Genomic DNA, 27,738 nt, shown 5'->3' on the forward strand with positions numbered 1-27,738 from the left:
ACACAACACGCATGCATAGAACGTTTTAATCAACATGTGAAACATTGAAACCTAGTCTGTGACTCTGTCCACCTACACTACTAACAAAACAAGGTGAAGGTTCATGTAGGCATTCTTTCAATGAAGGGAACCATTCACTAACAAATGAATGCACATAAACAGTTGTATATCTTTCTCCCTTCTCGTTTTAGTAAACATTGAAGCACACATGCCTCAAGATGCAGGGCAGACTCCGCCATAATAACGCCTACATAGGAAGTATTGATACAGGTGCGGTTGATAAGAGCATTCAAAAGATAGAAATAGCTAACACCACCACATAAAGACGTCGGAATCTGAAATATATTCGTCCACAAGACTATGACAGATTTAAACAAGAGTACAAAAATAGAGCAGGTGCATAACTCCTATGACTAAGAGCAATTAAAGGAAACACCTTACCACCAAGACCAAAAAACATGACACTTACTTATTAACACTTAGTTCTGGACAGAAAAACCTGGAGCGTCAAAAACTATATGCCCAAGAAACCACAACCAGAGCAGACCCCCATGCTTGAGAATCCACTGAAAAGTTCAGGCAAACCCCCCTGGTTGGTAAAAAGTCAAGTTAACAAGCAACTTGAGTAGCAGAATAATTACAAGGCCAGTAAAGATTGTATAGGTTCATGCTGATTTTTCAGCACATGTAACCTGCGTTATTCCGGCAAATGCCGGCTGTATATATGAACAAATGCCACTTTGTGCGCTGCCATTGTCAAACTGCACATACTCTAAATATTCTTCAAACTAATGTGCAGATTACTTGACACAGCTTAAAGAGACCATGTACAATATCTTCAGTTTTGACCATATCCAAACCCTCTAGTAGCCTTCTGATCGGCTGCACCACAATGCTTCAGGGTGAGCTAGTTCCCCATGGACCAAAGGTCACCTACACACATAGATCATGCCCAAAAGCCTAGTTCCCTGAGACAGGCACTTTATGGTGATCACCTAGCACTTCCTTCAAGCGATTCACCTGGAGCAACATCTCATTCAACTTCTGCAAAAAGAGAAAAATTATCAACCACCCACCAATATTTGACCCTACATAATCCCTACTTTACCATTTTTCCAAAAATAAAAATTTGAAGATTCGAGCGATGGGAATTTTTCTTCTCCTCTTGCCATAGTCACAGGGGACGCCCATTTTTGGGCTTAACGTCCCCACTTGCCGTCCCGCCCTCCTTTTACACTAAAAAATCCATTTGAGCTCCGTCCCCCGTCCCTACTCTGGGGACGCGTCCCTTGTGACTAAACCTCTTGCTATCAACTGGCCTTTTTGAATCTTGAAGCGGCAATATTGTAAGAGGAGACACTTTTCCTGAACACTGACACCCATCTAGCATCCCCTTTGTATCACACATACACAATAAATCCATCAATTTCAATAGCCAAGTCATGTGTGCCAAGCTACCAACGGAACACTAAAAGCTTACAAAATGGGCGTCCATGTATACAATAACAGCACAAATGGAATAACAGAAAATACCAAGCCTCATGTTAACCGTAAGCAAGCATAGCCATAAACTGCTCAAGTATAATCACAGAAGACAAAAAAAGAATCGCTCAAGCCTCAACGTGATGTAGCACATTTTCAAACTACACAAGAGCTCCACACTGAATTTCTCCCTCTAGATCCTTTCTCCTCTCTAACCTTCGCAGAACTCTCTCTCGAACTGGCTAGCCCAAGTAAACAGTTCCCGAGAGGATGCATTGTTTGACGATTGATGAAGAACTAGCACTGGGTCACTTTAGGACCAATACTCTTTGTAGGGTTTGATCAACCTACTTGGTTCATGTTTGATTTATTTAAAAAAACCTTGAGAATTCTACAGCTCAGTGACGCTAAATTGCCCTTCAAGGTCCGGCACTGTGTGAAGCCAGGCCAAAACAAGAAAGTGGTCAACCTCTTCAGATAAAACACACAGCATAGGTGCAACCAATCAATAGGTGTGGCGGGTTTTAGGGTTAGGGTGTTTGTGTCGAGGTCAAAGATTCAAGTGTACATTGTGCCCATGTGGCATCGCGCGCACTCACACACTCTCTCCCTAGTGAGCATAGTCGCCACGAAACGAAAACGGCACAAAGGGAAACAAAAAAAACAGAGCTTCCAAGTTTCGATCGAGGTTGAAACAATAAAGAAACGTCGTTTTTCTAATCCAAAAATTAACTTAGTGTACAAACTATTACAAGACTTGAAAATACACAGAGCCACCCAAAATGCCCACAAGCCACGATAAGTGTCACGTGACACATCCAACCCTATGTGTCCGTGGACAAGCTACAGCATGATCAGTCAGTCCAGTCAATCTAGTCAATCTAGATTAGAAGTGAATGATCATAAGCATTCCCATTAGAATCACTTAGGGGAATTCTCCAGTGCATTTAGCCTATTTTCCCTATTTTTGACATTTTTCACTTATTATTTTTAAGTGACTTTTGTTGGAAAGTAGGTAGGGCAAATTGAGTAAGTTTGTATATAAGCAAACCTAGACTAGCACTAAATGGCAAAAGAGGCAACAAGAGCCAAGCTCAGCAGGCAACTTCTCAAGCAAGACCTTGGTGGATTTTCCTCCAAGCAAAGAAGAACCTTCCCCCATTGGCGTTTTCTCCAGCCATTAGCCATCGTCATCAGACCCTTGCCCTAGAGTTTTGCATCAGCTTGGCGTTTTTGCATCGGATCTTCTCGCAAGCATACCACAGCACCTAGCGGCTTTGGAAGCTCAGCAACCTAGCGTTTTTGGAGGGTTCAGCCTGGCGATCTCAGCAGATCCAATCTCAGCATGCAGCGTTTTTCAGCCATGAAGAACATGCAAGTTCAGCCCCTAAAAGAGTAGCAGATTCAGCCCGGAAGACCATCAGTTTCAGCCCTTAAGAACCCCAGTTTTCAGCCCTAAACCTGCTGATTTTCAATGTCAAAGACATACAGAAACAGCCCCAAAATCAATGTTTTTGGACTTGCAGCAGATTTCAGCCCATAGTGTTTTTGGACAGCAAATAAAAGATTGCAGATTGCAGCCCTTAGGTCGGTCTCGTCATCGCCGACATAGCCTAGACTTGCATCAGTCACATGCATTCCCATCATACCAGTTTGTGCAATCATAAGTAACCACTCTCGCCGATGAGAGTGGGGCCTTCGGAGGAGGGTTTTACAACGTCTCTAGTGTCGTATCTCTCTTCTCTCTCTATCTCTCAGTCTCATACACTTGCACGCACAGTGTCCATTCACTTGTTTGTGATCATAGCATTCTCTGACTAAGAACGGAAGGCTCTACCTTCCATAAGAACAAAAGGAACCTTGAGCACAGTTCGGAGCACTCATCTTGAGCAAAGCGCAAACATTCATTCCACTGCACCTAACATTGGTATCAGAGCTTTGGCAGTGTTCTGTATCACTCAAGGAAAGAACCACAAGAATCACAAGAATTTTTTTTGCTTGTTGCGGTCGCACGAACCCAAGTTCGCTTGGGCGTGTCGATTCCTAATCGTGTTTTTGAAGAGTGATAGGAATCCCAGGAAAGAAGGGCTTGTCCAACCTCCCCTTGTGTATCTTTTCACTCATTGAGACTGGACCGTGCACCTAGCGGCAGGCCAATCGACGTGAGGTGGGAAAAAGCAACCTTGGTGTGAGCGCAAGGCCGCGAAGGGGTGCACCCGCAGAAAAGAGTAGAACTCGGGTGAAGAGAAGATCCTTCTCAAACACAGATTGCAAGTGAAAGAAAACCTCAAGAACCTCAAGACCCCCAAGAACCCAAGTTCCTCGTGAACTTAAGAACCCAAGACCACAAGAACCCAAGTTCCTCGTGAACTTAAGAACCCAAAACCACAAGAACCCACAAGAACCCACGACTTCAGTAGATGGTCATCACTCGAAGCGAAATGGATACTTCGCTTGGACGTGATGAGCATGAGAGAGGCGACGAAGAATTTTCCCCACCAGGAGGTTTTTCCGACCCTCCCCCTTCCCCATCTACGTCAAGGATTGCGCTAACTCCTATGGAGGAGTTGGACCAAGAAAGAGAAGCAGACAGAAAGGCCTACGAAGAAGAAATGGCAGCCATAGATCATGATTACAAAGAAGAAGTGGCAGCCATAGAGCGTAAGTACGACTTGGAAGAAAAAGAAAGTGAAGCCAAATTTGATCGAGAGAACAAAGCAAGACAAACAGAATTTGATCGAGAGAACAAAGCAAGACAAGCAGAATTTGATCGCGAGAACAAAGCCCTCAAAGAAAAGAGCGACCAACACATGAAAGAGTTCTTGCGACTCTTTTCTCAAGTTCAGGCACAGATGCAAGAGATTTGGGGAAACGAGACTCTCTCAGTCTCTTCTTCTCCACAACATGATACACAGAATTTGCATGATGATGATTTGAATGATTGTGAGAAGCATGATGATTTGAATGATAATGATGAGCATGATGATTTGGATGTCAATGACAAGCATGATGATTTGCATGATCAAGATGTGATTTCTCACAAGCATGATGAGTTGCATGAAGATGATGTGATTATTCACAAGGATGATGTGTTAGTGGATGCTTTTTCTAGCGAAGCTAACCTTGTTGTAGATTCGATCAATCACGAAGAACCGATCTTGGCTTTTGAGTCGAGGTCCAAAGAACCCCCACAGGACGATTCGATCATTCAGAAAGAACCGATCTTAGCTCTCGAGCCTAAGTCCAAAGAACCCTCAAAGGAAGTATTATGTGTTCGCATAATTAGTACCCATGCATTGTACGAGTGTTTCATTCGTGATCGTTTCCTGTATATTAGTCAGCGACTTTATGTGATCCCTTTCCTAGGCATGACATATTGTACGTTGAGCACGTTTCACTCATAGATGAGCACGAATGTATGCGGATTTTTCATGAAAAGCTGAAAAGTATACATGTTAGGAAGTCCCATTGTATGTCTCTTCCTTGGCATGACACAGTACCCGAAAGAGCACATGAAAGTATGAGCACCAAGCATGCGCATTTCCGTTGTGAATTGCCACAGTTGATTGCTTTAGATCAAAAGAGAAAGATTCAATCTCATTGTTTGCATATGTTTGGTGAACGGTTTGTCACTCCGTCTCTATGTTCATCTACATTGCATACACAGTCTTTAGAGAAGACAAGATTTTTTCTAGTCACTTCACATGGAATAGGTATGTTCATGGTTTTGTGTTGAAAATGGTTTCAGGAATTTTCAGCCATGGAGATTCTTAAAGACGAAAGAAGCATGACACTCGACGAAGTTGAAGCATCGAAGGAGCCACAAAAGACTTTGTGTCGCTTTCGGCACGGCCCAAAGAAGCAAGCGTTGCAGACCTTTATGAAGTTCAAGTACCGTATGACCCACACTTCAGAGTGGGCCGGCGAAGAGTCCCTTCCAAGATTCCGGATGCTATTGGCGATCTCCCTCGACGCCATACAGTTCGGTACCAGTACCTCACTTTGAAAAGGAGGGCATGTCACGTGACACATCCAACCCTGTGTGTCCGTGGACAAGCTACAGCATGATCAGGGTTCAGTCAATCCAGTCAGTCTAGATTAAAAGTGATCTGGCACTTTTGTGAGTCTATTCGTAGACCGTGCATGCCCAGTCACTTAGTATAGAAGCATATCCTCTGGTTGCACACAGCATGATCATAAGCATTCCCATTTAGAATCACTTAGGGGAATTCTCCAGTGCATTTAGCCTATTTTCCCTATTTTTGATATTTTTCACTTATTATCTTTAAGTGACTTTTGTTGGAAAGTAGGTAGGGCAAATTGAGTAAGTTTGTATATAAGCAAATCTAGACTAGCACTAAATGGCAAAAGAGGCAACAAGAGCCAAGCTCGGCAGGCAACTTCTCAAGCAAGACCTTGGTGGATTTTCCTCCAAGCAAAGAAGAACCTTCCCCCATTGGCGTTTTCTCCAACCATTAGCCATCACCATCAGACCCTTGCCCTAGCGTTTTGCATCAGCTTGGCGTTTTTGCATCAGATCTTCCCGCAAGCATACCATAGCACCTAGAGTTTTTGAAGCTCAGCAACCTAGCGTTTTTGGAGGCTTCAGCCTGGCGATCTCAGCAGATATAATCTCAGCATGCAACGTTTTTCAACCATGAAGAACCTGCAAGTTCAGCCCCTAAAAGAGTAGCAGATTCAGCCCGGAAGACCATCAGTTTCAGCCCTTAAGAACCTCAGTTTTTAGCCCTAAACCTGTTGATTTTCAGCGTCAAAGACCTACAGAAACAGCCCCAAAATCAGCGTTTTTGGACTTGCCGCAGATTTCAGCCCATAGTGTTTTTGGACAGCAAATAAAAGATTGCAGATTTCAGCCCTTAGGTCGGTCTTGTCGTCCCCGTCGTCATCGCCGACATAGCCTAGACTTGTATCAGTCACATGCATTCCCATTGTACCAGTTTGTGCAATCATAAGTAGACCACTCTCGCCGACGAGAGTGGGGCCTTCGGAGGAGGGTTTTACAAGGTCTCTGGTGTCGTATCTCTCTTCTCTCTCTATCCCTCAGTCTCATACCTTGAGCACAGTTCGAAGCACTCATCTTGAGCAAAGCGCAAACATTCATTCCGCTGCACCTAACAATAAGTGTGTAAAGAGAAGCCACAAGAGTCACCCTCAAGTACATGTCAAACCTTGGTGAGAGAGAGAAGAAGAAGAAGAGGATTTTAACGTCTTAGGAAACTATCCCAAACAGACCTCAAAGATCTATCCGACGAGAGTTGAACTCAAGACCTATTATGAGAGAGAGAGAGAGAGAGAGAGAGAGAGAGAGAGAGCAGTGTGCACAAAATGCAAAGTCTGCCTACAAAGACATGCAAGTGATAAAAATGATACTGAGGCTAAAAGATAATTGATTGAGAATAAAAAGTGACATGCTGATTTTTTAGTCTTTAAAAAAAGATCAAAAAAGACGTTTCTCCCAAAGCCGAACAATGGAAAATGTTTATATACCTTCTTGAATTCAGATTAGTCTAAACTCACGAATTAAAAGAGGGGATAAAACACTCATAAAAAACTACAAAAGCAAGCAACACAAGAAAACGAAAAAAAAAAATTGAATCACTTTATTTGCTACTAAACAAAACTAGATTAAACAAAACATTAATAACTTATAAATGTTTTTATAAAAGGCATATGCAAAATGGGAAACATTTCTCTAGGGAAAAAACGGTGTTTCTTGTTCCTATGCTAGAAAGGTGGTACAATCCTACCTCTTAGTCAAGGTCAGAATACTCCCAAGCCAGGCATTAACATTCTAGTTTTCTCTCCCTAATCCCAAATTTCAAATATTCTCTCTTAGCATATTCTCTATCTAGAATCTGCAGAATTTTCTCTCTAAACTTTGCAAAGATTTTCCCTCTCTAAGCTCTGCAGAGTTTTCTCTCTCTAAAGCTGAGAGTTACTCTCTTCGAAAACTGATTTCTCTTGCTTGAAAGAATTTATATAATTATATAACTCTCTCTCTCTCTCTCTCTCTCTCTCTCTCTCTCTCTCTCTCTCTCTCTCTCTCTCTCTCAACTCCTCGTCGGCTAGACCTTTAAGGTCTCTTGGGATAGTTTCCTATGACGTTAAAACTCTCTTCTCTCTCTCTTTCTTTTTTTAAGGAAAGAGACTATCTTCAGTATACACAAGGGACCTCTCGAGATGCTCAAAGGCCTATCACACAAAGGAAGTATTGTCACGTGCCAATGGCTCTATGTGCACGTGGAAATGCTTCATCGACTTCCAGAGCCAATTTTCCTCTTCTTCCTAGATAGGAGTGTCTAGAATCCTAGGAGCATTAGTACCGGCAATGTTCTGAGCCTGTTCGTAAGACCGGCATGTCCGGATCCATTAGATTAGGTTTTCCAATTTTGGAACCCTATTGCATAAATGGTTTGCACACGTGTTTTGATTACACTATGGTGACAAGCATGTAGTTCTAGGTTAGAGGAATCCAACAAGCCATTCCCCACGTCGATCGGATTCTCGGGTGAGCCGATGTGCGACAGTTTCACCCAGAAACTTACCCCCTGGCCAAACATATTAATAAATCATGTGGTGGACAGTTTGCCCCGCCTAAGCCCAAAATAAGTTTATAACCCAATTTTCAGCCCTATAAAAGGAACAGCAAGAGATCTCAGATTTGCCAGTGCTAGCAAAGCATAGCAACCTCAGCGTTTTCTACAAATTCAGCCACCATTTCCTTCAAGTAGCCCTCAGCCCTAGCCTTTCGCAGTTTACTTTCTAGCGCTAGCCAAAGCCCAGCAGATCAGCCAGCGTTTTCAGTTTTCAGCTCATGCCGTCGCCAGGTGCGCGAGATCCGCGAAGGCTATCTTCTCCCCATATGCGGTCCAGTACTTCGGCTGCCCATCAAGCCTCCTCTCGACCATACCCTCGCCGGCATTGAGTGCTCCATCACTGTCCATCATCTGCATCATCAAGAACTGAGTTTTCAGCCCTGCTTTACGCAATAGATCTGCTGTGTTTTACGCTTAAGATCTGCGTTTTTGGGCTAGTTTTCAGCCCCAGATCTACCACTTGGAGGCCATCTGCAATCCCACATCGAGAAGGATCCAGAGGTGCATCAAATCAGCCCCGAAGGTGCCTCATCTTGAGGAGTTACCAAGCGATAGTCATCATTCGAGTGAGTAGAGTCTGCACTTGAGCTTTTGCGTGTGTGTACATTTCATTTACGCAATCTAAAGCAAATATCACACCGGCTACGGTGTGGGGGGCCCTTAAGAGGGTTGGTTGGGACCCCATCAGGTGTCATTCTCCTCTCTCTCTCTCTCTCTCTCTCTCTCTCTCTCTCTCTCTCTCTCTCTCTACACATCTCTACCACTCTCTCATTCCCTCTCTTCAGGGAAAGGTAAAAGGAACCATCATTCAAGCTAAAAGGAATCAATAACGCAAGGAAAGAAGGAAAAGGATTTGTGGAAGTGTAAAACCTAAATCTTCACCATTTAAATTCCATTGCACCTAACAAGTACAAAAGCAAGGTAAAAACGTGTAGGTTGTAAACATCAAGGAGGTTGGTATGGTGTGTGTAAAATGAACCACATGAGGGGTGCATAATGCCATGTGATGTGGGCATGATCCCAACTAAAAAGAACTGACGATCTCGCCCTTGTGTGAAGAAAGACGCAACGATGCTACTCCACAGCCCTAGAGGAGCCAACTGAAGAGTCCCACTGACTGCGAAGAGTACACAGCAGCTCAGCCCAAATGGCTCTCTAAGTGGTGGATGTAGGGGAAGACTGTAAGCCCAGAATGCATGGTCCAAAGCGTGATGCTATATATCGTGGTAAAAATTATGACGCACTCGTAAAAATCCAACTGGTGACCTGCATCTAGAATCATTTGTAGAGTGTCCGACGGTCTATATCCTAAGGGATTAAGCATGAAGACCGAATTTGTCGACAATTCCTGAAAAAGGTGTGTGACCCTGGAAATTGCAAAAGCCATGCAACTTACCCCCACATCACGAATCCCTCATGGATGCCCGCTCTAATCAAACAACAACAAATTGTCATTCACATTGGTTGCGCATATGGACAAACGCAGAAATAATGCCTTAAGATTGAGGCTCCTATCTCGAAAACGAAAGCGCGCACTTAAATTTTTTGGAGATTATTCAACTAAAATAGTGTAGGAATCCTCACGGAACAATACTTAAAAAATACTACAGAAAGAGAACATTGCACTAGGGACCAGAAGATTGGTTGGTCCCCCCCCCCCCCCCCCCCCGGAGATTTTTCTATTCATACTGAACTTTTACAAACACATGGACCAAAACAGCGTGTAGTCCCAGAGGCTATTCTAATGCATGTAAATCATGAGCCTATTGGCTGAAAATTTATATACCTACAGCCGAAAACGGCTATATCTGCTTCGTTCTGCAATCTTCTACGCAGGAGCAGTCACTATTGTTGGCTGCTCCCTTATAGCATGCCCAAGCGAGTACACCTTGGCTAGCAATTGCTTCTAGAACTCGTCAGAATGCTGAAAATTTGTGTGGACAGCCCGTACTACACTTGTCTGAGTGCGGCTATTTCCCACAAGGACGCACACAAGCTCCAATGGCTATCCTTCAACTTCGTCGCGCGCTTCATACAGAGAACAGTGCAAGTTGTTTTGGTTCATTTTTTGTTTTGTTTTCGGAGTCGGGTAGGGCACGCCCGGCCGCTCCCCTCATACACCAAAAAAGTATACAAGAAGAATGACCAGGACTATGCACCCAGAAACCGAAGGCAAACGCTTTTGTCACTAGTTTCCTCTAAACTACGAGAGTCCAGAATTATCTACACTCTTAGGGCCATGACTATTCCTTGAGAGACCCATTTCGCTAACTTGATTTGGGCGTGACAGCGACCAAGTACCTCTGTTCAGAGGCCCAGGTACTACAAGACTTGCTTCGGTCTTCCCTTTGGAGTTGCCTCCTCCAGGTAACTTATCGTTCACCTCACTAAACTGCCTTTGAAACCCGACAGTTTTCCCCTAGGAAATGCCATACCGGCTTGGAAGGGCGTCGGCTCACAGGTGGCGCTGAGGTTGGTGGTGTCTCCCTTTTGCACCTCCCCACCCCTTTTAGGTGAAGTTGACCCCCCCGAGGGGGAATGGCACTTGAGCGCTCTTGTAGCTCATCTGGCTTCGCTTAGGGAGAATTACGTTTTTCCCTCGGAAGGGATCGGATTCAAAATAACAGCATAGGAAGGGGAGTATTATCTCCCCATCCGCCTATGCAGAGCACCCAAGTACCGGGATACAACTTCACCGAGGAACTTCGCCACAGGCACATGCCCTGCAGTTCCGTCCCTCGAGTGCGGATCACGGCATACCCAGAAGGGCATCCGCTTCCCGCAAGCCTCCCCACCAAGGAGGATAACGGTCCTTTCTTCAAGGTCCAACGAAGGGTCGATTGCATTGAAGGTGGAGTTGAATCGATCTAGCCATCTCCCCCTAGATTCATCAACCGTCGAACAGTTCATCAGCAAATGCGAAAGCGAACGACCCTCTAACTGGGAGCACAGCGTGCAAATGCTGTGTCCGCGCATGTAACTATCCGCCAGTTTGAGCCCACCTACTCTGGCGAGAGCCAGCATTCTCTCCTCCTTCCTATTCACTATAGTGCTCCTATTGAGCTACAGCAGGTATCCACGTGTTTGTTCAAAGCACAGTAACAGGGAACGGGCGGAACGGTGCCCTCCCGTTCCCGGAACGGGTTCCCAAGCCCGACGCCTCCTCGAAACGGGAACGGGATCGGAACGCCGTTCCCTTCCCAGGCATAACCGGAATGGCATCCGGAACGCGGAACGGCAAATCCGGAACACCAAAGTATTAAAAAATCAGAGTTTGAGGCAGGTTTTTTGAACTTTTGGGAGGGGGGTGTTATTTCCATCCTCTCCTATATAAATAAGGGCTTTAAACCCTCTCTCTCTCAAGCTCTCTACCTCACCCTCTCCCTCAAGGCTCTCTCTCCCTCTCCCTCTCCCTTCCCCTCAAGGCTATTGTTCCGGCCTCCGTTCCCGTTCCGCCACCCCAAGGGCCCCCCGTTTCGGAAACGTCCCAGAGCCCCCCGTTCTCGTTCCGTGTAACTATGGTTCAAAGCCGGCCTCCTTATAGGGCTCCAACGCCAGGCACGAATGCCTCTCGTCCCACTTGTCCCATGCGTGGTAGCGGACTGAGCTAAAGTCAGCCGCTGGGATATACTTATTCATCCAATTCTGGGTTCTCGTCGTCCAAGTCCACTTCTTGAACGGTTGGTTCTTAGGCTTCTTGTTTACCAAGGAGCCTATCCAGGTAGATGAAACCGAGCGGTACTTGTCAAAAGCCCTTGCTCGTTGTCCCCCACAAAAGGCAGGTACGGGTGGTATGTTAAACTCGTGAGGGAGAGTTGCCATCCCTACAGAGGTTGACCTTGCTCCCTTTCTGAGTAACATTCGCATCCCGGTGGCGACAAGACGTGAAGGACACGCTGATCGTGGGCCCCCATAATTTCCACGCCATAACAAATCACTGGATATACGCACGCCTTAAAAACAGTCAGTCGAGACCATATAGGGATGGCTCGGTTTGCCAATAGGTGCTGACATGAGAATAGGCTTTTCCTCCCCTTGTCCGCTCGCTCCTTGACGATGCGTTCAATGGAAAAGGTAGAGTCTACGTCGATGCCAAGATACTTGTACGTTTTACCTACTACAACCATCTCACCACCCACTATAAAGATCCTCATAGAGAGATCCTAAAGGTCTCCGTGGAACACCGTGACCATGCATTTATCGATTCCAAAGGTCTTTGCCCATTCACTTACCTTGTCAAGGCTCGTTTCTAGACTTTCAGGAGAGTCAGCAAGTAGAACCAGGTCGTCAACAAAAAGGAGTCCTTTTATTCTCTTGAGGAGGTTAGGTACTTCCAAGGCCCCATGTTTCCCCATCTGCGTCTAAAATATCGTTAATGTATATATTGAATAGACAAGGCGATCCGGGCATCCTTGGCGGACTCCCCGGTGCACCGGAATCGAATCTGACAGTTGTTCCATATGTCAGACTTTAACAGAGGTGGACCTGTAGAGAGCTTGGAAAAATCTAAGTGCTCGACCTTGCAGGCAAGCCGCAACGAGCTTTAGGAACAACGCCTTGTGCGGTACTGTGTTGTACGCCTTCTTGAAATCAATGTAGGCCGCATAGGTTGGTTTCCCATCCTTATGACAGAGTTTCACGATCTCCTTCAGACATGCAACTTGCCCTATGCATTCCTCATTAGTACGGAATCCTGCTTGGCCGGGATTGAAGAAGTTCCTCTTTTCAAGTATCTTAATGATCCGTCTAATCACGACCGTAGTGAGGACTTTTATGGCAACGGAGATTAACGCAATCCCGTGATAGTTATCAGTATTGGTCAAATCGCCCTTCTTGGGGATTGACACAATCACTACGTTGCTAGCGCCGGCCGGGATGTCTGCAATGTCGTAAATGCCCTCAATCATGTGCAAGTATGCCTTGCCCATCTCCGATCGTGGCTTACACGGATCCGACCTAAGCCCCTTATCTTTCACAGCTTATAGAATTCGGGTGGTAAACCATCGCCACCCGCTACCTTGTGTCTCTTCAACCGCCGACAAGCCTCCCGTACTTCATATCAATTCAACGGGTCACATACCTCAGGCATACTAGGCCAAATGCGCACGTGTTTATCATACCATGCAAGCGGATCCTTGCTGGTACCGTCCGTATCGGCGAATACCTGAGTAGTGACCCTCCAATACTTGTAATTGCCTCTCTGGTTCCGTTACTAGCTCCCCATTTGCGTTCAAAGGTTCATGTGTTTGTAAAAGTTCAGTATTGATAACAAAATCTCCTCAAAAAGAAAGGGGACCAGCCCATCTTCAGGCCCCTAGTATCGTGCTCTCTTTTTGCAATATTTTCTAAGCATTGTTCCGTGAGGCTTTTTAATTGAATAATCTCCAAAGTATTTAAGTACACACTTTAGTTTTCATGACAACTGTAAGGTGCAACGGAAGTGAATGTTGGACTTTGCTCAAGATGAGTGCTCCGAACCGTGCTCAAGGTTCCTTTTACTTACGGAAGGGAGAGCCTTCTGTTCCTTTAGTGAGAGAGTGCAAATGATCACAAACAAAGTAGATAAACACTGTGAATGAAGGTGTTCATTCTTGCTGAGAAGGTGCACTCTGACGGTGATCTCTTGCCTCTTCTGCCAGAGAATGCTAGCGCTAGCTTTTCTTATATATATTCATAGCCAATTTGCCCTACCCAGTTTCCCAACAAAAGCCACTTAAAAATAATAAGTGAAAATTGGCTAAAATAGGGAAAATAGGTCAATGCACTGTAAAAATGCTCCTGATGGTTTTTGACTGTAATCTGATGATCATGTTGTGTGCAACCAGAGGATATGCATCTACTCTAAGTGCCTGGACATGCACGGTCTGCGAACAGACTCACAAAAGTGCCAGAACACTTCCTAAGCTAGGCTGACTGAACTGAATTGAACCCGTGTCATGAAGTAGCTTGTCCACGTACACATAGGGTTAGATGTGCACGTGACATCCCCTCCTTTTCAAGTGAGGTACTGGTACCGAATTGTATGGCGTCGAAGGAGATCGCCAACAACGTCTGGATAAATCTTGGGAAGGACTCTTCCCTGGCCCACTCTGATGCGTGGGTTGTGCATACTTGAACTTCATAAAGGTCTGCAACACTTGCTTCTTTGGGCCGCGCCGAAAGCGACACAAAGTCATCTATGGCTCCTTTAATGAAAATTCCTGAACCCACTTCCAACACAAAAACATGAACATACCCATTCCATGTAAAATGACTCGAAAAATTCTATTCCTTCAAAAAAACTGTGCGTGCAATGTAGATGAACATATAGACTGAGTGCCAAACCATTCATCAAACACAAGCAAACAATGGAATCGAAACTTGTCTTTCTGATCTAAATCTATCAACTGTGGCAAATCACAATGGAAATGCCGATGCGTGATGTTCAATCCTTCTTGTGCTCTTTCGAAAGTTGTGTCATGCCAAGAAAGAGACATGGAATGTGAATTCCTTGAATGCAAACATTTCATCTTTTCATGAGTAATCCGTATACATCCATGCTCATTCATGAGTGAATCGTGTTCATCATACAATATGGCATGCCTATGAAAAGGAATCACATAAGGACGGTGACTAAAATACAGGAAACCGTAACGAATGAAACACTCGAACAATGCGTGTCGACTAATCATGCGCACACATAATACTTCCTGTGGGGGTTCTTTGGACCTCGACTCGAGAACCAAGATCGGTTCTTCGTGATTAATCCAATCTACAATGAGGTTAGCTTCACTAGAAAAAGTATCAACTAAACCATCATCCTTGTGAACAATCACATCGTTATCCTGCAAATCATCATGCTCGTGAATAATCACATCTTGATCATGCAAATCATCATGCTTATCATTATCATGCAAATCACGTGTGTCGTGCTACGGAAAAGAAGACACTGAGAGAGTCTCCTTCTCCTGATCCTTTGCAATCTATGCATGCACATTAGAAAAGAGTCGGAACAACTCTTGCATGTGTTGGACTCTCTGTTCGGCCGCCAAGCGCGCTTGCTCACGCTCACGCTCAAAGGCTAACCCGCTTTCTTCGCACTCGCGAGCCAATTTTGCTTTTCTTTCTTGGTGCTCGCGATCCATTTCTGCTTTTCTTTCTTGGTGCTCACGCTTTATGGCTACCACTCTTTGGTTGTGTGCACGATCTAATTCTGCCCTTCTTTGTGCTTTCCTTGCTTCATGTTCTAACTTGTTGTCCATCATCATCTTGCCGAAAGCCTCCACAGGAGTTAGTGAAATCCTTAGCGTGGATGGGCAAGGGGGAGGGTCGGAGAAACCTCCTGGTGGGGAAAATTCTTCTCCGCCACTTCCATGCTCATCACCTCCATGCGAAGTATTCATTCCGCTTCGGGTGATGACCATACACTGAAGTCTTGGGTTCTTAAGTTCACGAGGAACTTGGGTGCTTGGGATCTTGAGTCCTTGAGATTCTTCTTTAGCTTGCAATCTGTGTTAGAGAAGGATCTTCTCTTCACCCGGCTCTTCTCTTTTCCGCGGGCGCACCCCTTGGCAGCCTTGCGCTGACACCAAGGTTGCTTTTTCCCACCTCATGTCGATTGGTCGGCCGCTAAGTGCACGGTCCGCTCTCAATGAGTAAAAAGAGAAACAAGGAGAGGCTGGACAAGCCCTTCTTTCTTGGGTTTCCTGTCACTCTTCCAAAACACGACTAGGAATCGACACACCCAAGAGGACTTGGGTTACGTGCGACCGCAACAAGCAAAAAAAAAAACTTTGTGGTTCTTCCCTTGAGTGATACAGAACACTGCCAAAGCTCTGATACCAATGTAAGGTGCAACGGAAGAGAATGTTGGACTTTGCTCAAGATGAGTGCTCCAAACTGTGCTCAAGGTTCCTTTTACTTACGGAAGGGAGAGCCTTCCGTTTCTTAGTGAGAGAGTGCAAATGATCACAAACAAAGTGGATAAACACTATGAATGAAGGTGTTGAGACTAAGAGATAGAGAGAGAAGAATACGACACCAGAATGTTGTCAAACCCACCTCCGAAGGCCCCACTCTCTAGCACGAGAGCGGTCTTTTATTGATTGCAAAAATCTCTACAATGCTTGGACTTGCCGACTATGTCGACGACGATGAGGATGACGATGAGACGGGCTGAAATCTGAAAACACTAATGGCTGAAATCTGCAAATCTTTATCTGCTGAATTCTGACTCTATGTCGGTGACGACGATGCGACGACGACGCGCTGAAAACGCAGATGCTGAAATCTGCGTTTTCCGGGCTGAATCTGCAAACGGTGGCTGATCTAACCGTGCGGCGAGGATTTGCTGCGGGAAGGTGAGATCTGCGAAGTTCTGGGGCTGTGGTGCGGAGTCTAGACGCTGAAAACTGAAAACGCTAATGCACGGAAGGGTTTTACTCCGGAGATCTGCAAAAACGCTAGGCTGAAAATCTGGTCCAAAAACGCTATGGCTGAAACTGTATCTGTTGCAAAAACTCTACTAGAACTGTTGTCGCCAGGTTGTCTGTTACTGCTGAAAAACGGTAGGTTCCTTCTGTTGTAGATGAAAAACGTTGGCTGGTCTTGGATGGCTGAAAACGCCGAGTCTTCTTGCTGGTCTTGCTGAGAAGGTGCATTCTGACGGTGGTCTCCTGCCTCTTCTGCCAGAGAATGCTAGCGCTAGCTTTTCTTATATATATTCATAGCCAATTTGTCCTACCCAGTTTCCCAACAAAAGTCACTTAAAAATAATAAGTGAAAATTGGCTAACATAGGGGAAATAGGTCTATGCACTGTAAAAATTCTCCTGATGGGTTCTAACTGTAATCTGATGATCATGTTGTGTGCAACCAGAGGATATGCATCTACTCTAAGTGCCTAGACATGCACGGCCTGAGAACAGACTCACAACAACGCCAGAATACTTCCTGAGCTAGGCTGATTGAACTGAACTGAACCCTTGTCATGAAGTAGCTTGTCCACGTACACATAGGGTTAGATGTGCACGTGACAACAACTCCAAAGAACGTCTCTAACAAGTCGGATCATGACCAATGACTGCAACTCAAGTGCCAACAAGAAATCCTCTGTGTGCTATCATTCACATGAAAAAACATGTCCTGCGGTTGATATTGTCACAAACTGTTGACGTGTCAAGTCACTAAAGAACGGAGCCAACCTTCAGATCTTGGTCGAGGGGCCTAAACCCTAAGCGAAGAAACATAAGCACTAGAAGAAGTTTTACCAACTTGCAAAGTCTTGCTGAGTGGCCTATTTTTAAAGAAGAGTTTCCACCTACTTACAGAACCTCATCTGATGGGGCCCAAGTGACCTAAGAGATTAAATAAAGCGGAGCCCCCACACACACACACACTCAACTAGTGTGGAAAACTGATGACGTGGCAGCTGTACGAACATCCTGGATTTTGCGTTGACATGCTAACGTGGCAGACATTACAGAAGTCTGCATTTTACGTTGCAGGTGCTGACGTGGCAAAAGTACGGATTTCCGTAATTAGCTTTTGACCAGTTGCTTTTAAGTTTGACTGCTTTTCAAGGCCAAGGGCTTTAAATATGTGCAGAGGGCTCATTCTCTAGCACAGACAGGGATAGGAGTATTGACATTGTACTCAGTTGAAGCAATATAAAGAAATACCGAAAGGGGCGCCAAGGTTTAGGGCCAATGCTCTCTCGGGGTGAAACTCCGCCACTCCCTGTCTCGTGTCTCTCTCTCTCTCTCTCTCTCTCTCTCTCTCTCTCTCTCTCTCTCTCTCTCTCTCTCTCTCTCTCTCTCTCTCTCTCTCTCTCTCTCTTTCAGTTTGGTGTTATTTGAAGTGCTTTTAGTCTTCAGTGTGTTCGTTTCGTGTGGTGCCCATCTCCGTGACAGATGTTGAGGGTCTACATGCATGACCAAAACAATCGCTGGAAAGTTGGGAGGATGCCTTGATCCTGCCATACCTCTAACTAGCGTGAGCAGTGAGGTCGGTGCCGGGTCCGCAAAAGAAGCCTCCTCCCGGGGATCTATCATCGCACCATGAAGGCCACTGCCACTCACCAGATACTAGTCCAACTAAACGAGGGGCTTTCCTTGCCAAATCCACAATCTCCAAAGTGGTGCCTATGTCAACACATGGTCTCCTCTGAAAAGAGCCTACCACTAACACGTTGCCAATGGGCAGTTAATTGTTGATCAAGTAGAAGTAAACCCACCAACCTTGATGACAAGGTAAAAGAGCATGTACCCAATGTAGCCATGCTAGTCAGGTGGAATAGCCTCATCAATCTCTCTCGTATGGGTAGCAACCCCTCTCCGGACCCCATAGGTAGCTCCAATAACTTGTACACCAACCAAGGAGGCATCTAACCAACGGCCTAAGTTGCAGGCTTGGACACTCCAAGCGAGAAATCAATAGCAACACACGAACAGAGATTGCAAAATCATTGAACTTGACGAGAGAGAGAGAGAAAGAGAGAGAAAAGGAGAGTCAACACGGCACGATAGAGTTACGAGCCAAGACGTATTGGCGCCCATTTCGCTATTTCCTTATTGTTATGCTCGCAAAGTACAACTCTAGAGGGTCCAACTCTCTCGCGACTCTGTGTCCAGATGCTCCCAAAGAGTGATCCTAGGGCACGGTAACAAGGAACCGTCTGAATGGGCCCTTATCGTTCCCAGAACGCGTTCCCACCCGAAACGAGAACGGACACGGAACAGTGTCCTGTCCAAATGCGTAATCGGAACGGCTTCGGAACGGTGGACTGTCCGAAACGGCAGTTTGAATCTTTTTATCCTTTTTTTAAAAAAAAGAGCCGTTCATGGCAACATTATTGAACGTTTTGGGGAGGGGGGGGAGGCTTTTCTATTTAATGGCTCATCCATCCCTCAAGCCTTCAAGCTCTCAAGACTCAACCTCAAGCCTCAAGGCTCGCCGTGACGTCGCTAAAGCCTCAAGCCTCACATGCTCTAGCCTCTCCCTCAAGCCTCTCTCGAGTCTCTCTGCATCCCTTGGGCCTCAAGCTTGAAGCTCGGAGCTCTCTCCATTCATTCTCCCTCTCTCGAGTCTCGTCTACGATCTCTCCCCCTCTCTCTTGCCACTTGGGCCTCAAGGCTCAAGAGTCAAGCCCTCAAGCTTCAAGTCTCTCCCTCTTTTGCTCAAGCCTCAAGGCTCAAGTTTCAAGCTTCACGCCGCAACCTCTCTCTCTCTCTCTCTCTCTCTCTCTCTCTCTCTCTCTCTCTCTCTCTCTCTCGTGACGAGTCTCATGGCCCAAGCTTCCGCATCAAGTGAACGTGTGTCCCTGGCCACGAAGAAGAAGGATGAAGCTTCATGGTGGGACGAAGTGCATTCCCGAGTGTTAGGAAAGGCCGGTGGTGCACGTACATGAAAGTGCAAACTGTGTGTCTTCGAACGACAATCCGGCACAACCAAAGTCCGTGCTCACCTCCTTAAGCTAGAGAGACAACAAGTAGCAATATGCAAGGCGATCAACGAGCAATTGTTGAAGGCATTTGAAGCCAAGGATGCCGCCATCAAAGCCAACAAAGAAGAGAAAGGTGCGGCAAGGCCGAAGCATCCCGCAATTGACCCCAACGACTTGGTTTTTCCCACTTCTACACCTTCTTCACCGGTTGATGGTGATAGTAATGCGGCAACAATGGAGACGGACCGTCACGGCGGCAACATCATTTCGATCGGCATTTTCAATGCCTAATACTACTACGGTCTCCACTCCCAAATCTCACCAACGCACGCGGGATCCAAAAAGGAAGGAGGATGTGGATGCAGCGCAAAATCAAGGATCAACTTGCATTTCACAAGGATATGTGAGGATCATTTGGGACAGCCGATGCCCAAATTGATCGCACCAAGATTTCCTGCACCCTGTGGTGGCAAGAAAATGGTTTAGATGGTCCCAATCTTCAGCGACTTGCCGTCCGCATTCTCAACCAAGCGGTTAGCTCCTCTTGCTTGGAGCAATTGTGGAGTGTATACAGCCACATTGCATCTAGTAAGAGAGACCAATTTGGAGTGGAGAAAGCAAATGACCCTGTTTTTGTCAGTGCAAACTTAAGAATGCTTTGCAAGTCAGCATCCAGAGTGACAGATCCTTTTCTACAATGGGAGATGGAGGTAGAGGCAGAGGTGCTTGGAGAGGCAAGAGGATCTACGCATGAGGATGAGCCTATGCAGGAGGATTGGGATGATATTCACAACATCCACGATTTCACTACAGATTGGGAGGTGGGATGCTCTTCTGCCCCTACCCAGAGGTGAACATCATGCATGAGTCATGACTTATTGCTCATTGGTTTTTGATATTTGTTTCCTTTGTGGCCGCCGGCTTTGCCCCCTTTTTGTATTGCACTACCACATTAGTGATTTAAGCCTTGACATGTCACCTAGTGACTCTTACGGTTGTTATTTAGCACTCTAGTCTCTAGCCTCTACATGTCTTTTTGTAGCGCCTTGGCTGGCCTTGTAAGCCATCTTTATAATCTATCATCTTTTTGATCCAAGCTTTTGTGTGGAGTCTGGACTCTATTCAACGTTGAGTTGACGTTCTTTCTATGACAAATCAAGATTCAAGATGCTTTGGTAAAGGATGATCCCAATTCATGTGTTGTGTGTAGTGCGCAATCGCGTGTAAGCCTTAAGACTGAAGAATCGTTGCAAAGCATACCTAAGTAGGATTCTACTTGGACTAATGGGTGTGTATGGCTCTCTACTAACATATAGGTTAAATCCAACCTAATTTAAGTATATTTTAAGCTTACCGTTCCGGTCCCCGTTTTCGTTCCGCTTTTTTGGGGAACCCCCGTTGCAAAAACGTTCCAGAGGCCCCTGCTCCTGTTCCGGGTAACTTTGCCCTAGGGACACTTGTACAAGGGATGCCCAAAAGAAGAGCCCCAAAAGCATTCAATTTCAAAAGCACAAACCCCAAAAGCAGCTGGCCTCAAAAGCTAGGCACAAAAATTACCAAATCTGCCAGCACAAATTACGAAAATCTGTACAACTGCCACATCATCATTGCAGCGCAACTTGCAGGCTCCGTACAATCATGTCACGTCATCAATCTGTACGGCTTGCCACGTCATCAACCAACACGATTTGCGGAACTTTCACCCCAAAGTTCAAGTTGTTTAGTTTTTAGCCTCGACAAGTGCTCTTTAAACACTAGACCGGTAACAGGACACTTTTATGTCCTCTTAACCAAGCAATTTCCTAAAATTATTACAACGGATGCCAATGAGGTGAGTGTTTGATATCCACAAAGATAGCTTAGGAGCTGAAAAAAAACTTGGAATTTTTTTGGGCTATGGATTCCAGCTCTAGAGTTGTCTTTCATAAGCACTTTTCGACCTAAATTTTGCCCAAAAAAAAAACGTGTGTTGTTTTTGCACATTTTTTAAAAAAAATGGCCATAGACTATCCTAAAATGCTTCTTAGTGATTTCTAGGATGCTACATAAGTATCCTTCATCATTATAAAGGTTTTCAAATGCTTCTAATGCATGGATACTCTATGTATTTGAGTTTGAAAGCGCGAAGCAGAGACTACCAAGAGATGCGCGCGGTGAAGGAGTGCAGGATTGGGCCGGATAGAGCCAGACACAGATGCAGGAAGGGGGTAGTGCTAGGGATCGAAAGTGCAGAGAGAGAGAGAGAGAGAGGCTCGTACGTTTTTGGGAAAACTCACTTAAGGAGTTTTGGTTTTCCACTTTTATTATAAGTGACTTTAAAAAATGTGTCGAGGTTCAATGTGAACCTGGACAAAGTATGAAAATGTATATAAAGTATACATAAGGGGTTATTTAGGGCCTTTAACCCAACAACCTCCCACTTAAAAGCATAAATGACACCTTTAAGCTAACCAGCTCCCACCAGCTGTATGCATGCTCGTGTTGAGCCTTGGCAAGACTCTTGGTGAGAACATCTGCAGGGTTATCCTGTGTATGGATCTTAGTCAAAGTGACTAGACCATCCTCCAATACCTGACGTATGAAGTAGTACCGCACATCTATGTGTTTGGTACGCGCATGAAATATGGCATTTTTGGCTAAATAGACAACAGTCTCGCTATCACAACCCAACACTGGAGTATGAGCACGTATGCCAAGTTCTTTTGCAAGTCTGCCCAACCAAATGTCTTCCTTTGAAGCTCTCCCACCAACTATATGCAATGCTCGTACTGAGCCTTAGCAAGACTCTTGGTGAGAAAATCTGTAGGGCTATCCTGTGTATGGATCTTAGTCAAAGTGACTACACCATCCTCCAATACCTGACGTATGAAGTGGTACCACACATCTATGTGTTTGGTACGCGCATGAAACATGGCATTTTTGGCTAAATAGACAGCACTCTCGCTATCACAACCCAACACTGGAGTATGAGCAGGCATGCCAAGTTCTTTTGCAAGTCTGCCCAACCAAATGGCTTCCTTTGTAGTACAATTTTCTGCAACCTAGACACCAAGAGACTACACCACCAGCAATGGCAAATACATATCCACTGGTAGATTTCCTGGTATCCATGTCACCTGCCATGTCAGCATCACAATATTCTTGCAACTTTAAGTCACTTTTACCATAACAAATACACTTTGATTGTGTGCCTTTCAAATATCTCAGAATACATTTGACAGCTTCTCAATGTGCTTTGCCAAGATTCGACATGTATCGACTAACTCCCACTGCATAAGCAATGTCGAGACGAGTGGCAACCATAGCATACATAAGAGAACCACAAGCCGATGCATAAGAAATTCCCTTCATTGCTTTCTATACCACCTCATCCTTTGGGTAATCTGTTTTGCTAAGCTTGGTGTATGGAGGTAAAAGTATCCCAAGAGGCTTAGCATCAGCCATATTAAACATGTCAAGTACTTTTGCAACGAACCTTTCTTGAGATAAAAACAGCAATTTCAGCTTTCTATCTCTTTTAATACGCATGCCCAAAATATGCTCTGCATCACCCAAATCCTTCGTAGCAAATGCTGAATTTAGCTTACATTTCAGAGCATCAAGACTAATCTTATGTTTCCCGGCAAGTAGCATGTCATCAACATAGGGAACAAGTATGATAGAACTGTCATCTTCATCCCTTTTCGTATACAAACAATGATCTGCATGGCTACGTTTGAAGCCTTGAGATAGCATAAAAGTGTCAAACTTCTTACACCACTGCCGTGATAATTGTCTCAAACCATACGGAGCCCTTTTTAGTTTGCATACAAGTTCCTCGCGTGTAGGAACTACAAAACCTTCAAGTTGTTTCATGTATATGTCCTCTTCAATGTCACCATGCAAAAACATTGTCTTTACATCCATTTGATTCAATTACAAATCAAGCACCGCAACGAGAGCAAAAAGGATACGTAAAGTTGTAAGCTTTACAACAGGGGAAAAGATTTCTTGAAAATCAATTCTTTCTTTCTGTGCATATCCTTTTGCAACCAATTTTGCCTTGTACTTGGGTTTTTCATCCACAATCTTAATCTTATACACCCATTTGTTAGGAAGAGCCTTCCTTCCTTTAGCCAATGGCACAAGATCCCCAGTATCATTTGCACACAAGGATTTCATTTCCTCTTGCATTGCAAGCTCCCACTTACTGCTTGACTTACATGATTTGGCCTCTTTATATATTAGAGGTTCACCCTCATCTGTCAACATTACATGATCCAAAGAGGGGTTAAATCTCTGCGGTTGCCTTCTCAAACGAGTTGACCTGCGTACCCAATGGTCTACATTCTCAGGCAACGGTTCTACATCATGAGGCAACTCATTTTCAACTCTATCACGCTGCTGAAAATCATTTTCAACCAATTCAAGTGGCTGTCCATCCTCATTAGGCGCATCAATATCATGTCCTACCTCTTCTGGCTCAAGGTTAACCGGCTGATTATCAATTTCAGCTTGCAGTAATGCATTATGAGGCTCTTTTTCAACATCAATGGGTGGCTCTGACTGTTTTCTTGTCAGGATCAGATTTTGTCAGATTTTGTAGCATCCTTAAGCAATTTTGTCTCATTGAACACTACATCTCAGCTGCAAATTACTTTCTAAATTGTGGTAACCACACTCTATAGCCCATTTCACCTTCTTCCCCATAACCTAGGAAGACTTCTTTAATGGACTTCATATCAAGCTTTGTTCTCACGTCATTGCGTACATGAACAAAAGCTTCGCAGCCAAACACTCTCGAATAATCATAAGAGGCAAGTTTGCCAGACCAAACCTCCACTGGAATGTCATTTTTCAGCGTACTATTCGGAGAACAATTGCAAATATGAACTGCAGTTTTTAATGCCTCTCCCCAAAACTCTTGAGAAAGATTAGCGGTGGACAACATGCAACGCACTCTCTCACATAAAGTACGGTTGTACCTCTCAGCCACACCATTCGAAGACGGATCATAAGGGGCTCTCAACTCCCTTTTAATCCCATTATCATCACAAAAACACTAAAATCAGCAAATACATATTCTCCTCCATTGTCCGACCTGAAGACATTTAAGCTTAGCACTCTTTTGGGTAGTGACAAAAGCATGAAACTTCTTAAAAGCATTAAAAGTCTCACTCTTATTTTTCAACAAATGCACCTATCCTTTCCTAGTACAGTCATCAATGAAAGTAACAAAATATAATGCACCACCAAAAGACTTAACAGGCATAGTGCATACATCAGAGTGAATAAGATCAAGAGGATTAGCTTTGCAAGAGACAATAGAGTAATAAGAAGATTTCTTTTGTTTTCCATAAAGACAATCGTTACAAAAATCCAAGTTTTTGCCTTTTACATCAACCCTCTTCAAAAAGGAAAGCACATCAATACCCTTTTGGCTCATATGACCAAGTCTCTTATGTCACAAAGTGATGACGTGGCTGCCGGATTGCTAGGGTTTGGATGACATGAATGCAAAAACCCTAATTCTGGAAGCCCTAACCCTAAAACCTGCAAACCCTAAAACTGCCAAAAACCCTAAAACTGCAAAAACCCTAACCCTAACCCTAAGGACAGCGGAGAGATCCTGGAAAATGCGCACACATGATGACGTGACACCGTACGGCAGCATCCCGGATTTTGCGGCGTACTGTATGGCAGATTTCCAAAAATTGCGAAGATATGCTTTTACGGCAATTTCCTTTTATGCTACGCAATTTCAAAGAAAGAGAGAGAAAATCTTTTGCTTTAGTTTTGAAGCTCCAGAGAGCTTGTGAGAGAAAGAGCCTCTACTTTATTTATTTTTAGGCTTTTGATTTTGAGCTTTTGGGGCTCTACTTTTGGCAACCCTTGTAAAGAGATATGTGGTTTGGGCTCCCACTCTGCAGAGCATCTGGACGCAGAGTCGAACTTTGATTAATACAAAAAGAAATACCGAAAGGGGTGCCAGTCTTTGGGGCCAATATCTCTAGGCACCGAACTCCGCCGGGCCAGTGCAAATCTATTGTAAACTGTGAACTGTTTTAAAGTGGTTATTTGGTACTGTCGCGATTGATTCTTGACTTGGAGTGTCCAAGTCTGTTACAGTGGTATCAGAGCACGGCCGATTTCTCTTCTACGAGAAATCCGCTCCCAATTTTTTTCCCGCGGCACCTATGGCTTCACGCAAGGATCAGTAGACTCCCTCTGCATCCAGAGATGCGGGAAGGGATCACAACGAAGATTCCGACAGAGAGTATGGCCCGCCTCGGCCTACTCAGGCGGAGCAACGAGAGATGGAGCATCGTCAAATGATCGGCGATGCAACCAAGATGATGCTCAATTTTGCGAAGGACCCAAAATTAGCAAAATATATGAGCGAGACTTCTTTTTACGAAGTGCACGAGCAATGGCAGAAAACCACAACACCACCCCCGAAACCCCATCTCAAGAAACCTTCTGCTCACAAGAAATATTCAGAGAAGGAATTAAAAGAGGTGGTTGATGCACGGACTGCTCAGCTTTTTGACGCGCAGAACAAAGCTAAAAAGCATGGCAAAAAGTAGAAGAAAGGCACTGACTTCCCGGGTTATTTGGGTCGTTAGTCGACATTTGATAAGGCAAAGAAACAGAAGAAGCGTGTTCGATTTGAAGGAGTACCCACTTCTTCTTCTTCTTCTTCTTCTTCTTCTGACAATTCTTCTAGCTCTTCAAAATCGAGCAAAGAAGACAGAAAAGGCAAAAAGCGAAGCAAGAAACAACGCTTCGGAAAGGGCAAGAAAAAGGCAAAGAAGTCTAAATCTCGCCCAATGAGTAACAGTTCTATAGAGGACTCATCTACAGACAGTTCAAACTCTGATGACGGCAACTTTTATGCGAACAAGAAGAATTTTTATAAAGCCAACCAGTACGACTTTTTGGAAGATAAAAACAAGAAAGTCCGAGAGTTTAAGGAAGGTGGACACTCAATCAAATTTGACACTTTTTCAGGATATAAAGATGCTTCGAAGGCTTTGTCTTCTATACAGCAGTTTGACATCACTTTCGCGGGAGGACGCTACTCAGAGCACTCCAAGATTGGGAGAGCTACCTCTTATTTTCAGGGGAATGCTCGAACTTGGTGGTCCACGCTTCTTTTAACACTAGAATGGTAACCTAACAGGACATAAAAGTGTCCTTTCAGGGTTTTGGGAAAAATTTCCAAAACCATAGTAGATCCACTCATTTTGAAAAATCCTTTCATGAGCTTATAGTTCAATAACTACTACATATGGAAAAAATGAGAAACTTGTAATTTTTCTCATCCCTTGGTCACTATAAGCCTCCAAAGTTGATGGACCAGTGCATTTTGCCCAAAACAACAATTTCTTACGGTTGATTGCATATAAATAAGAGTGGGGATTCTTCTAGGACCTGAGATAAAATGGCTCGTTAACTTCAATGGGTTGGTGACCAAAACATATGGTTGCTTACACCTCACTAATTTTTTTTTGGGCAAAAAAAATAGGCACAAAAAAGTTGCATTTTCATCATTCTGCGGACCTATCATCAAAGTTTCTATAGTCACGCTCAATAAAGATACTATATACATGTTTTCTTAGTTCCCTTTGGGCCTTTGGATTCAAAAGGAGCCATGGAGCATGTCAAAAGGATAATGGATCTCTTACAATTGGAACCTTGGGGGCAATGATAAAGTGCTAAATACAGCAAACATGAAAAAACTGGGTTTCGCATTATGACCTCTAGAAACCCATAGAAACTACTCAATATCTAGCCAAGTTTGTAGTCTATGATTAGATATGGTTACTACCTACAAAATACACACAATTGGCCTAAGAAACTAGCAATATTAGAAAGTTATACTTGCTACTCTAAAATGTATCGTATTCTTCAGTAATCAAAAAACTCAACCATCATCATATACTGTGCTATATAGCATATTAGGTCCCCCAAAACTCAAGGAAGATTAGCTTTATGTTATACATTACACTTACACAATCAAAATTGAATTTGGATATCAAGAAAGCCACCAAAAATATCATAAAAGTACTAATTTTGGCCAAAAAACAGGATTATGCATTTCTTGTAAATTGGTCATAACTTTCAATTTTAACACGTACCTCTCCCTATAAGCATCAAAACATGTTGAGAACTATGAAGGCCTAACCTCCAGCCATCTAAACCTCACAAACATAAAGTTTAGAGTGGTATAGTTGCC

General features: G+C 44.4%; 1 protein-coding gene across 1 annotated transcript in view; it reads right to left on the reverse strand.

Annotated features, from left to right (window-relative positions):
• Positions 1 to 445: 445 nt before the first annotated feature.
• LOC147454484 (uncharacterized) overlaps positions 446 to 27,738 on the reverse strand; it is a 45,941-nt gene continuing 18,648 nt past the window's right edge. Inside the window, exon 2 of the mRNA XM_086516422.1 lies at positions 446 to 1,044. Within this exon, the coding sequence (XP_086372548.1) occupies positions 961 to 1,044 (84 nt within the window). The 3' untranslated portion in view covers positions 446 to 960. The remainder of the gene's footprint in view (positions 1,045 to 27,738) is intronic.

This window comes from Adiantum capillus-veneris, chromosome 7 (assembly GCF_014529385.1).
Source record: "Adiantum capillus-veneris isolate H3 chromosome 7, ASM1452938v2, whole genome shotgun sequence".
In the NCBI taxonomy this organism is placed as follows: Eukaryota; Viridiplantae; Streptophyta; class Polypodiopsida; order Polypodiales; family Pteridaceae; genus Adiantum; species Adiantum capillus-veneris.